This window comes from Diplotaxodon limnothrissa, linkage group LG6 (assembly GCF_057381915.1).
Source record: "Diplotaxodon limnothrissa isolate DT_005_m linkage group LG6, D_limnothrissa_male_GT1.1, whole genome shotgun sequence".
Taxonomy (NCBI): Eukaryota; Metazoa; Chordata; class Actinopteri; order Cichliformes; family Cichlidae; genus Diplotaxodon; species Diplotaxodon limnothrissa.
Window position 1 is genome coordinate 29,820,703 of NC_140601.1, and position 14,351 is coordinate 29,835,053.

The 14,351-nt window shown below is 38.3% G+C and overlaps 1 protein-coding gene across 1 annotated transcript in view; it reads left to right on the top strand.

Annotated features, from left to right (window-relative positions):
- The first annotated feature begins 538 nt into the window (after positions 1–538).
- Positions 539–14,351, top strand: part of LOC146630814 (sphingosine kinase 1-like) — a 39,233-nt gene continuing 25,420 nt past the window's right edge. The window contains exon 1 of the mRNA XM_085356118.1: positions 539–953. Coding sequence (XP_085212244.1) covers positions 539–953 — 415 coding nt within the window. The remainder of the gene's footprint in view (positions 954–14,351) is intronic.

Consider the following 14,351-nt stretch of genomic DNA (forward strand, 5'->3'; position numbering starts at 1 on the left):
CTTTTTAGAGATATTTAATTGTTTTTTTCTTAATTAAACTTTCAGTCATCAATTAGTTATTTTATCTTTATCCTGTTAGTAGTTTGAAAATACTTTTAAAATTTGGATTTCATTTAGTCATATGATCCATGAAATACCAGAAATGGCTCCACAACAAAACAACAAACTTACATTTTTGTAGTGTTAAATAATTTTATTTATATTAATATTGTGACTGCGTGAAATATCTACGTTTTTATTTTCTGACTATAAGCCATTGACTAAACCCTGGCAATTCCTAAATAACTATAACTTGAAACCTTAGGCAGCGTCCCACAAGGAGCTGCAACGCTTTCAGTGTTGGGGCTCTTATTTTGAAATGTCACCGGATATGTAGCGTTTGATTCCGTCAGCCTTCACAGCGGTCCGGAGCAGCCTGTCAGTCCTCCGGTCTACTTTGCTCGCATCATTCACGTTAGCTATGTGACTGTGTGGCTGCTTCTTCTGCTTCCCGGACCCCCTCTGCGTCCCGGTCTCTCCGGTCCGGCGTCTGTTCAGGATGGATCAATGCAGAGCTAAACTGGAGTCCACCAGTCTGGTGAAGCTGTACGGGGAATTTACGGGGACCAGTAACCGAAAAGGCAGGTGTGCCGTCATCCTGACCGAGAAGGACCTCGTCGTCCAGAGGCTCACGTCGGCACCTGTCGGACGGAACAAGGTGGTGCTCAGTCTGAAGGACTGTGTCGGCTGCCGGGCTTACCGGGGAAATGACAGTGCGGATAAGGCAGCGTACTTAGTCGCCTACTTTTACCCGCTCAAACGGCGGTGGATGAGTTCCAAGGTATCGCGGCAGAGAGTGGAGCAGGGCTTTCGGCTCGCCTCGCTCCAGGACCCGCAAGCTAACCTGGAGGAGGCAGAGAAGTGGGCTCGCGCTGTCCGAGAGCGCTCTGCCCGGCAACAGTTCCCTAGAAACGGTGAGTGTTGGATAGCAACGACAGCGGAAAGTTTGCAGGTAGTGATAGAAGCAGGATCCCACGCTGCAATTACATTCATCTCTGAATGAGTATACCACTGTGATACTGAGGCAAATATGAGTTTCAGTCGTCACCAAATGACTGTTAACCCACACCTTTGCTCACTGGTGAAAGAGAAAGGTTAGTGAAACGAGAAAGGTGCCGCCTTTTTTATGTATATTTTATCAAAAAGTAGGCAGTTTGCGTATAAGCAAAATGCTAACATGTTAAAAGCTAGGCTTAATCTAAAATCAGTATGCTCAGTTGTCCTCGCCTCGTTTTGCTGATATAATTTAAAAAAAAGACTAAAACAAGACACTTTTTAATATTTTATTCTCTTTTACTTCGTTTCTTCGTTTTGTAAGTGCAAAACATCGTGTAAGTCACCTTCTATTTCTATTTCTTCTATTTCAGTTAATTACCACCCCCCCCCCCCCCCCCCCACACACACACACACACTATTTAACCTACTTCAAAATCTATGTAGGTGTTGACCTACATCTTCTTTTAATCCAGCATATAAAGGCTTTTAGTGGCACACAGTGCACTGTGTTTAAAGGTAAGCTCAAACATATTTGTGGTCTGTAAAATGTTAAACAGTCCAAAAAGTTAGAAGTTTGCTGTCATATGAAAAAGAAAAGCGGTGCATCCTCACAAGCTGGAAGCTTTGACCTTAAAATGTTGAACATTTTTGAAAATTAATTGATTTAAAATTAATTTTACTCAGAGTAGCTTATTATCTTGTTACAGTCATACTGTGTTATTTATGGTCATGGATTGTAGTGGGAGGAGCTTTAACTGCTTTTACCCTATGATTAAAAAAGGTGATGAATCACTAAGTCTGTTCTTTGTTGTTGTTGTTTTTTTTTTTAACACAATTACACAAATACCAGAAGCATGATTAAATATAAGGTGGCTTTTATTTCTGTTCAGTTTCTGTTAGATTGTTAAAGCCTTAAGTGGTTATTAAAAGCAATGCAATGTACCATTGATGAGTCATCACCTTAAAACTTCACCTTTGTCTTCCTTTTTTTAAAATGCATTTCTCACTTTTCAGGTTCTATGAAATTGTAAAGTACAACTTAATGTTTACTATACAGGGCCCACTGGTTTTTCTTTCTTGGCTTATTCTTGTATCACTAAATTTTTCCCCGAAGCACCACTGTTACTTAGCTGTTAGTATCCTTATTCATTTCCTATACCAAACAGGTTTCTTGGCACTTTGTCAGATCTCTCCCGAATACCTTTAAACTAGGGCTGAACGATATATCGCATTTGCGATAATATCGCGACATGATCAAGTGCAATTTTCTAACCGCAAAGGCTGCGATTATACTCTGGACATGTCCAAATTCATGGGCTGCATCCTCCTGAGGCCGCATTTGTAGACCGATTACGTCACAGCGACGCGCCGAAGGCTGTCCAAATTACTACCATATCCCAGAATTCATAGCGCGGCCCAGCCAAACTCCAGTTTCCAGCAATGGCGGCCGCTACTAAGTTTTAAAATTACTCATACTAATCTTTCTGGGTCACAAAATAAACTTTTAACATATTTTCAGGCGAGAAAGTAGTTGTGTAAACATCAAATATCTGCTCGGTTTATCAAGATATCCCATATTTGCAAAAGTGCTTCGACGTTTTCAGAGGCGTCTGCTACCCACCAGCTCGACAGCTAGCCGGGAGCTCGAGGGTTACTGATGCGGCCGAGAACGGCACAACTCCCGGCACATCATTTTCAGATCACCGCGGAGTTTCGCTGCTCGGGTTAAACGTAATATATAAGTCACTTAGACAACCTAAAAATGTTATTGTTGGGCTTTTTTCAGTGTTTTGTTTGTTCGTGAGTAAATCGGTTTGGCTGAGATTAAAGTTATTAGATTAGATAAAATAAAACTTTATTAATCCCCCGGGTGGGTTCCTCCTTGGTTTTCACACAGCTGACTAAACGTCAAACAGAAAACTTATTAAACAGAAGTATGAGACAGTCGAGAATTTACACCAGTGTCTGGTTATATTTTAGATAGCAAGAAGCAGACGGCCGAGTTTATTAAACTCCACCGAGACAGCGGTGACGCTAATCAGAACTAGACCGTCCAATTTCACGCCTTTAAATTTTAAAGGCGTGTTTGTGTGTGTGTTTATACAATTGCTATTATGTTTGCACTTTATGTGTAATGTTACTGACTGCAGAGATCAGTAAGATGTGTGTATTTTTTATTTATTAGTTTTATTTATTTAATATTATTTTTTAATTGAATGACTGTCTAGTAGTTCACAGATGTCGAAAAACTGAGTGTGGTAAAGCCACTGATTTTTTTTATGTATATTTCTGCAATCTGCACATTGTACTGACTTTCATTTTAATGTTTACACCAGGGTTCCTTGTCAGCACTTTATGCTCAGATGTTTGTAAGCTAAAAATAAACTATTGTGTATGTTCAAATATACTGTTGTGATTGAAGAAGTTAAATAAAAATGTCAGTCATCAATTCATGCATCACCTCATGTCATCATAACAGAGGTCTGTCTTCCAGGAAAGAACAGTTTAAAATTAATGTAATATAGTATTGGCCATACTATATGATGTATTGCTTGTCTTTGTTTAATAATACAGAAGACAAAGACCTTAAAAAATAATCGCATATCGCATCGCAATCGCAATATTGGGGCAAAAAATCGCAATTAGATTATTTTCCATAATCGTTCAGCCCTACTTTAAACTGCTCCTTGGATTAATAAAACAAAAGAGCCAGTCTAAACAGAGTCGTGTTTCAGGATCTTTTAAGAAACCTGAAAAAAACCACAAGGGATTATTGCTGCTATTGAGTTAAGGTCCAGTGAAGAGGTATGTCTTGTACAGAGTCCTTACTATCAGTTCTGCTTCATCATATTTAACCTCCTGCTTACATGGATAAAACAATTGTCCTGGTGTGTTATGGAGAGTCACTTTTCAGTTCAGTATTTTCAGCCTCCTGCAAACAAACCCACTTGACATAAAAACACACCTGAGAAACATGAGACAATATTGATTGCTTCTTTTGTTAACGTAATGCTGAGACGTATGATCATTCCAGTGGGAGCTATTCTATAACCCACGATTATACTAAAGATAAGTAAAGAAATTATTTGTCCTTAAAAAACAAAAATCCAAAACACTTTTTCCATTTTCTGTCATACATATTATTTCCTTCACACAGAGCACTGTGACCCAGTTAGCATTTTCCACAAAATTTATTTTTAACAAGACAAAATATACTGCAATTCTGCTCTGCCTGTCATTGCCAGAAGAGAAGAGAGTAGACTTTTAGTAGCTCTGGAAAGTTTTATTTGCTTTGAAATGTCTTGTAATATAAGTGCACGGGTTGTAATCCGATACAGTGACTGAATGAGTGTCCCAGGTTGGGACAGCAACCCAAATAAAAGAGGCTCAATGACTTCACCTGATCTAGCTCTGCCTCTCTTATTACTGGTTTATTCAGACCAATGCTTTGTTTTTGGCCTAGTTTTTGCTTCTCACGCTGTATACTACTGACTAATTTAACACATCAAGTGTCATTGTTGCAATGATGGTTGCTCAGTTTCAAGCAAAAGTAAAGAAAAGGAGATAAATCATTTTGAAGTTCCACTGAATGCTATTTCTTTTTGGTTGTAGTACTTGTAGTTTGTTTTTTTTTTCATGTTTGCATGAGGTGTTTTGTGAAACAATAGGTTTGATTTATAATATAATAATGATAATAATAATGATGATGATGATAATAATAACTTAGATCTGTATTGTGCCTTTCAAGAAACCTAAGGATGTTTTACATAATAATACAAACGAGATGGGAAAAGCTTTGTTAGATAAAGAGTTTTTTGATAAAGATTAAATTTATCTCACATGTTTGTAAGAGGCGTTGATGTGTAAACCAGATAAAGAGTTGCTGAGTTTTTTCTAATCTCTTACACTTACCTTGACTACCAAATACATAGGTTTTACATAGTCAAAAACTTTCCTATTTTTGGAATTCTTCTTCTTTTATTGTTGTTGTTGTTATTGTTATTATTATTGTTCAGTAATTGTTCAGTAGCACCATCACCTCACAGCTGGGGCCTCTCTGTGTGGAGTTAGCATGGTCTCCACTTCTCCACAGTCCAAAGACATGCATGTTAGGTTAATTATTAGGATAATTGCGTGTTTGGTTTACTGTAAATTGGCCATAGGTGTGAGCGTGAATAAATCTGTGTTAGCCCTGTGACAGACTGGCAACCTGTCTCACAGGTGGGGTAGACTCCAGCTCCATTGAAGATGGATGAAGTTAAGATAACAAACACTGAATATTGTTCTTGATTCTTATACATTTTCCAGTTGATCTTGATTGCCTCTTTCCTTGGCTGTTTTTGCGTGCAGTTGGGATTCTCGGTCTGCGTCCATGGCCAGCTTTTCTGCTGCATTATGTATGCTTACTAGGGATATACTCCCTGCTGAGGTTAGATCTGGATGCTATGCTTTGGTTGCTACTGTTGGTTGCAAACTAGTTAGCTGGAGCTGTTACAGACTTACAGTATGTATATTCCTTTCTTACTTTCTGTGTGAGTTGGAAACTGTTCATTACACTGACAAGCAGTAAAAAATAGTATGCACGAAGTATTGTTTTTACATTCACACCACTTCAAATGTGGAAAAATAGACAGGTTGATTGTGGCAAACTGTGTTTATGCTATATATGATTTGCTGGGGTAATTTTTTAGTCAGTTGGTTTATTGGTACCTTATATTATAATAAATTGTTGATATTTTAATTTTAGTTGCTAGTTACTGATTTGGGGGTCTAGAAACATTGGAGTGAGGAAGTGTTCCTCTTATATTTGATAGTTGTAGTAATAATAAAAGATTAATGACTCCTCGATGAAATCACCTGAATGCTGATTTTCAATTATTGTCACCTGTCTGGGTTTTGTAGGATAAAGAATCAAATAGAAGTACTGAGAATAAAATATCAGCTGAAAATGAGTCTATTTCAGCGCTACCTGCTGATGTGTTAGATTTCTGAACATTTTCACAGTCAGTTGTGGTAATTTCAAACCTCATTGTAGCTGCAGGGTCTTTGGTATCTTTGGAACAGGCTAATATGATTGCAGCCTGAAAGGGTGTCTCCAGTTAGTTACTCATTGTGCCCGAGGCCTCATGAACCATACTAAATCATGTTCAGGAGCTCTGCATCCAAACCATTACTCTAAATGAGGTCAATGCAATCCTTTCTGACCTCTCCATCAGTATTGATGCTTGTGTCATTGGCTTAATGTCAGGTGTGCTCAAAGAGTTATTCAGAAAACATCTATTTTCTATACACTCATTTTCCTTGTGTTTGTTTCCTTGTGAGATAGCTTATATAGGCATATTTCATGTCTGCTCAACTTGTCCAGTATTGCTTCTCTGCTCTAATGGTTGACACTGAGTCAGCTGCACTTTAGATCACACATACTAGTTTGCATGATAATGATCATTTATCCAAACATCTGTTAGAGGCATGACTGAAACCACCACTTGGTGCTTTTTTTGTGGCTTAGAGAATTGGTTAGGTCACAGGCTGATCATGATACCGCTGTAATTATGCAATGAAATAGTCTGTCGTACTTATTCTCACTGTTGTATTCCAATTAAAGTATTTTCATTGAGAGACATTGAACACAGCGTTGCTTGCTCAGAAAAAGGAAGTGAACAATACATTGCAGGTCATTACCAGCTGTCGGTTAGCTCTGTGGTGTGATGATGTGAAACCTTTGAAAAAATGACACGAGGTGACAGATGAGTCAACAACTCGCCACGATGGCGCCAAAAAAGACTGATACATTCCTTCTTTGGAAATTACAACTGACACCTCAGCTGCATTACCTGTGTTTTTTTTCTTAATGGTATTGTCCTGAGGTTACAAACATAAAATTTGAATGAAAAGACTGAATTCACTTGTTGACAGCATTATGATCATAAGGAAGGCGATGGTATCAGACAGAGAGGTTACAAGTATTGATTAAACCCGACAGAATATATTGTCATCTCGCTCGAGCATGTGGTTGCTGATGTCAAATGATAATGAACTGCAGCACTGCAGTGCAGTGTATATAGTGGAAGTGTAATCAGCAGTTATTGTAATTCCATTTAATCTGTGAACGAAAATGTTACTGGTGGCTACACAAATTTCCAAAAATGGCATAAAAACCTGAAGATTGTGTGACACAACAACACACATCTATGAGAGCTTTAAAATTAGACAAAAATGATGAAACACAAAGAAATGACAATGAAAACAGGCTATTTCTCAGAAAAAATGGGCCCGTGAAAGAGAACAGTGTGCTATTCAAAAATGCTGCTTAAGGATACAAAAACCTTAGCTCAGCAAACTGACCCAATCAAATTACAGAGATCTCAACCAGGTGGTGTAGCTGTAGCCCTGTGGTTGCTCCAGTCTACATGCCCATGTATCTTGCGTTATATAAAAACAAGTTCATTTACCATTGCCATTTATATTAGCAGAGCAAATCATAATAATGGTAAACAGGGAAATTAAAGGGACAATAGCTAAACTCAAAGAAACTCTATTCCCCTCCGTATTGTCACAGCAGATGGTTCTGTCCATTTGTTTGGCATCTTTAGTGAGATTTTGCAGACATAAGTCACTTTGTTCACACAGGTTGAGAGACCTGTACGCAATCATTTAGTAACTATCAGTCATGAGGGGAAAAATGATCATTCCCCAACTGGCTGTGTGTAATTGGTGGAGGTTAATGGCAGTCTTTGGCAAAAGGATCGCTAAAGTCATGCATGACTGCGACTTGAACCACCAGCTACCACCAGTTGCTAGGAAAAAATATATATTCCAATTGGTTGGGAAAAACTTCCTTGTGTGTTTGGTCCCAAGTATATTGCTGTGGACATAGTTTGAATGGCTGTAACAGTATAATATAGTGTAGTGTGATAAAGGGTTTTGGAACAAATCGACCATATTAGCAAAACCAAACAAGCAAACTGTTTATTCACAGGGATGACTGAATGGGGCACATTGTAAACCTGAATAGTGTGTCCTTGAGGAACAAACAAAAAAATGAAAACGTGATGATACTAGATGGATGATAATATGGGAGCAGCTTGTTTTTCGTGATGTTGGTGGCTCAGTGTCAACTGTAGAATGATGTGCTGTTTGTGTAGAAAGAGACACTTTTTGCTTAGCATCATGCAGTCACTAAGATTGTCACTAGGATTTTGCACTAATTTGTAGAACAACAACATCAGCCATTGAATTTTTCTAACATTTAGTTTAGAGTTGCAGTCCTACCACTACTACATTTATTTTAATTAATTAATATAATATATATATTTTTTTAGTATGGGTTTTGTAGTCAGTCAACATCAGTGCAGAGTTGAACTCCAGGGCAGAGCGGTGTCATTGTTTGGCCTCTTGAGACAATGTCATTGTCACTTGTAGTTCCTCATTGTCTGGATGATTTTGCTTGTGTGTGTTTTTACCATCAGACGTTTTTGAATTTCAGCATCTGCTACAGCCATGACCCCAATTTCTAGTTTTCCTTTACAGCCTTCGTTATTTGGACGATAATTTAGGTATTGTGTGTATAGAACAAACAACACTGCTGTGACTGTTATTATTTATCTCTGTAACTGAAATCATGAGTAAGGGTTTTGTTCAGGTAGTACTGTAGTGATACACTGAAGGTAATGTTTTGAGTCACTACAGGGATAATGATTTGTGCTAATGCAGTGTAACTGAATATGAGTGTGAAACAATGCAAATGGCTCTGAAGGATCTTATCTGACGTTCTCGAGGGGACTGGCATGGCTTCTTTTAGCTGCAAAATCCAGGCCTCTCTCAGCCAGTCGATGCCGTTACTAACACGTTACCTCAGGCTGAGAAAGTTGAAGCTGGGACACTGGTTTTTGTCCTGCTGCAATAGTTTATAAGTGCAAAGTAGAGTTCTATGTTATATGAACAAGTGATCAATCTTTAGAAGCGACCATTTGTTCTTATTAGCAAACTCAATGTTTTTATTCTTGGACTGTACCAGAGATTCACATCTGTAAATAATGCTTATTTGTCTTAAACTGGGTCTTGGTGCTGCACTCCCGTTCAATCACTGTATGAAATAAGCAGTATTAACTCCTCTCCATTTAAGCCAGCTTTCTTCTAATTGGCTGCCCATTACAAACAGAAGGTTTGAACAGCAGGTGGGTGGAGCTGTGTATTTGAGATGACTGCATTAAGGAAAAGAGAAGAGTAGAAACCATCTGTCAGAAACCAAACGTTTAGAGGTATTTGACTACCAGGGAGTGCTCACAGGATACCTTTCATAGTTAAAATCACGTACAGCATTGTGCTACTGTAAAATCTTGAGTCACCTCTCATTTCTTTATGATTTGGTAGGAAAATGGGACATGGGTAGTAGTTTATTAAAATGTGCAAACATACATGGAATGACTGTATAAAAGGCAGAAACAGAGTTTGAACAATGCTAAGAAGCTTGAAAGTCTATATTTAGTATGATCACCTTTATTCTTCAACATAGTCTGAACTCTCTCACCCAAGCTTTCTTGTAAATTCTTAGTCAGTTTATCGTCATTTTTGGCAAGATCTGCAACACCACTTGCTGAAATGGAGGCTCAAACTCTGACAGAGGCTGGATCCATCGTTGTTGTTGTTTTTTTGTTTTGTTTTTTTACAATTGGCTGTAGACATTCACTGCTGTACTTCTCCTGCATACCAAAATTTTCAAATTTGGGTTCATTACATCATAAGACCTGTATTTTAAAAATACATATTTTAAAACGCAGATCTTTTTTATAATGTAGTAAATACGTACACAGTAAACACAAAGTACAAAAAGTGTGGGTGCATATGCAAACACAATAAGTACATTTGATAATTAGACACAAAAAAGAGCAGGTGCCATTATTTTACAAATACATGTATTTGTATTTCAAGAAATTTATGTTTTCATCTGATTTTTGCCTTTGTCAACTTTGGTTTGTCTATTGCAAGTCGTTTGAGAAAGTGCACTCATTTCTTTGACTTTTTTTTTTTTTTTTTTGGGATGGTCATATTTGAACTAAAAGTTATGTACTGTAACCAGTCTTTCCCCTAAATTAACCACTACCTTCTCCACCCTGTTTGTGGAGGGGAAGCATACCTAGACACACAGGCTAGGCAGGCTTTTTGGTGACACTAATTTAATGCATCATTTTCAAGCATGTCACCCCTAAATATGATGTTCTCAGCATAACCCTAACACCAAGTCTTAACCCTTAAAAAGGCATATTTGCATTACTTTATAGGAATGTAGTTACACGCGTTCTATGTTTGTCTTTGGTTTCCTGTGACAAATGAGTTCAGTCATTCATTCATTTTTAGATGAGCGGTTCTCGAGAAAGCTGCAGACTGCAGTCTGCCCATCCTGCACGTCTACGTTTTGAACAGATGCAGTCACACATCGAACACACACACACACACACACACATCGAACACACACACACACACACACACACACACACACACACACACACACATTCAGCAAGTTTATCGTTATAGCTGTCCTATATTTAGAACAGTAACTCTGTGTTTTCTTGTATGTTTAATGGGCATCTGTAAATTGTAGCTACAAAAAATAAGATAAGTTACGCTCACTAAATAAGCTCTGCATTATTATTGTCGTAGCCACAGTCTCCACTGTAATTCATCCCAAAGATTATCTGTTCTTTTTGGCCAGCCAAATTCTTCCACATCAATCTCACTCATCCGTGTCTTTATGGACCTGGTGTGCAGTCATGTTGGAATAATGACAAATTGTTCAAATAAAGAGGGGAGCGTGAAATTGTCCAAATTGTTTTGATATGCTTAAGCATTCAGGTGCTTGACTTTATAAACCCGTGGCCATGGAAGCGATTTGAGCACCTGATTTAGATTGATGAGTGAATAGTTTGGGCAGTATAGTGCAGTTTTACTGTTCTTCAATCGTGGCATTTGTTTAGTCAGATTGAAGAAGTTCAGAACAACAACCCGGGTGTGGTTTTTCTCACATTTAGAAGCATGTTTAATTTAGGTTCACACTCTTCTGATGAATCGGTCGTGAACTGTCAGTAGTAATAACGCTTCTCAATTCTTGGAAGTGAACCTACATATTTTATTCATAGCAGGTTGTCTGTGTTGTACAGGATCAAAAGAGAAGTCTACAATAAGCAGAGCTTCATGAGTTCTCACTGCAGCGTTGGAGGCATTGGTGTGTGCTAGGGCTGAACGATATATCGCATTTGCGATAATATCGCGACATGATCAAGTGCAATTTTCTAACCGCAAAGGCTGCGATTATACTCTGGACATGTCCAAATTCATGGGCTGCATCCTCCTGAGGCCGCATTTGTAGACCGATTACGTCACAGCGACGCGCCGAAGGCTGTCCAAATTACTACCATATCCCAGAATTCATAGCGCGGCCCAGCCAAACTCCAGTTTCCAGCAATGGCGGCCGCTACTAAGTTTTAAAATTACTCATACTAATCTTTCAGGGTCACAAAACTTTTAACATATTTTCAGGCGAGAAAGTAGTTGTGTAAACATCAAATATCTGCTCGGTTTATCAAGATATCCCATATTTGCAAAAGTGCTTCGACGTTTTCAGAGGCGTCTGCTACCCACCAGCTCGACAGCTAGCCGGGAGCTCGAGGGTTACTGATGCGGCCGAGAACGGCACAACTCCCGGCACATCATTTTCAGATCACCGCGGAGTTTCGCTGCTCGGGTTAAACGTAATATATAAGTCACTTAGACAACCTAAAAATGTTATTGTTGGGCTTTTTTCAGTGTTTTGTTTGTTCGTGAGTAAATCGGTTTGGCTGAGATTAAAGTTATTAGATTAGATAAAATAAAACTTTATTAATCCCCCGGGTGGGTTCCTCCTTGGTTTTCACACAGCTGACTAAACGTCAAACAGAAAACTTATTAAACAGAAGTATGAGACAGTCGAGAATTTACACCAGTGTCTGGTTATATTTTAGATAGCAAGAAGCAGACGGCCGAGTTTATTAAACTCCACCGAGACAGCGGTGACGCTAATCAGAACTAGACCGTCCAATTTCACGCCTTTAAATTTTAAAGGCGTGTTTGTGTGTGTGTTTATACAATTGCTATTATGTTTGCACTTTATGTGTAATGTTACTGACTGCAGAGATCAGTAAGATGTGTGTATTTTTTATTTATTAGTTTTATTTATTTAATATTATTTTTTAATTGAATGACTGTCTAGTAGTTCACAGATGTCGAAAAACTGAGTGTGGTAAAGCCACTGATTTTTTTTAATGTATATTTCTGCAATCTGCACATTGTACTGACTTTCATTTTAATGTTTACACCAGGGTTCCTTGTCAGCACTTTATGCTCAGATGTTTGTAAGCTAAAAATAAACTATTGTGTATGTTCAAATATACTGTTGTGATTGAAGAAGTTAAATAAAAATGTCAGTCATCAATTCATGCATCACCTCATGTCATCATAACAGAGGTCTGTCTTCCAGGAAAGAACAGTTTAAAATTAATGTAATATAGTATTGGCCATACTATATGATGTATTGCTTGTCTTTGTTTAATAATACAGAAGACAAAGACCTTAAAAAATAATCGCATCGCAATCGCAATATTGGGGCAAAAAATCGCAATTAGATTATTTTCCATAATCGTTCAGCCCTAGTGTGTGCAGTCAGACAGCAGTGGCAGCAGCAGTTTTCTCCCAGTGGACCTTACCCAACATACGCAGCAATAGAACTTGATGTGCTGTCTGTAGCTCGAGTTCAGTGTCTCGTTCTCTCACCGGAGCTCACTGTAGGTACTGAGGCTCGCTGCAGCTTTGTGTCCGTAATGCCCCTCTCTGTCTAACTATGAAAAAATGCAAACAGTACAATACATTTCAAAGAAACCCTGTGAGACTTGGATATAGATGCAGGAGCTGAATACAAAACAAGAAGATGACTCTCTGTACATTATAGCGGTGAGTGCAGAAAGTTTTCTGTGCTTCGCCAGATTTCTATTCTCAGAAAAGGCTTCTCAAGTCATTCTTTGATACGCCGACAGCAGCAACCACAGTCCATTCAGGCTACAGCAGAGCAGCTGCTACACCTAAGAGTAAGTCAGTCTTTCCTAGTTTAAAAAAAAAAATGTGGTTATGGGTTTTTTTTAAGGTGGAAAACATTTACATTTCTTCCAAACAGCAGCAGTGTACACTTTTTCTTGTATATTGCTGCATTTTAGTTTTGTTTTTTGTGCTCTTGTCTTGTGACTTTACGTAAAAAAAATAAAAAAAAATAAATAAATTTGAACTAAAGGCCAGTTTGGATAACGTTAAGTATCTTACTTGTTGGTTGTTTTCTAACCTCCCTTCCCCAATCTCACTCTAGGGCCTAAAATACACAGACAGACAGCTATTAAATCCTCTTTCTCCTTTCACAACCTTTCCATTTATCTCTTAGCTCAGGATACAGTAAGGGCAACTGCGTAATATACATGCAGGGTGATTTCAATTCAAACCTCAGTGTCGTAAACTCTCTGCCTTACTTAATATAGATTTACAGAAGGCTAACCACTGCCACCTCCTCCTGCTCCTCAGCCTTCCACACCCTTTGTGGTTCTGGCTCAGCAGAAATTTGCTTGTGAGCTTGAGGAGCTTCCACTCTTTGATTTACAAACCGCTTGAAGAGTTATCACCTCAGTGCAGCTAAGTGCTCCTGCAGTTAGCTCCAGTCAGACGAGATGTGGTTTCTTTAAAGGCAGAGCCTATGATTCAGTTTCAAAAGGAAAGTCTTAACCTAAAATATCACTTTAAAATATTCTGTCAGGGCCTTTAATGGACACTTTGTTTTCTGAAGCATGGAAAGTTTCATTTATTTAAATTGGTAAACACAGATGGTAAAGCTGAGTATACACTGTGCTGATGAAAGATGACTAGCGTGAAAGATACTGTTTGTCGTGGCTTCGAAACTCACACAGTCTCCTGTATGAGGTCGATCTTTCTACAAAAAGAATTTTAAACAATGGCAGAAATTTGGGATGATCAACTCACAATGTGACTGCCACTATGACCTACAGCTGCTAACCAGCCAATAGGAAAGCAGCAGCAAGCATGCAATAGTGTGATCAACGTCACAAAGACACAAACAATAACAAACTCAAATGGAATGTATTGTAGTAAAATATGCAAAACCAAGTGTTTGGAATTCCAACAAAGAAGAAAATCTAGTTTAGGTTTGGTATCGGAAGCTCGTCTGCACGATATGTCATTTAACACTTATCCAAAGTTAACTTTCTAAAGAAGACAAATAGTTGAGG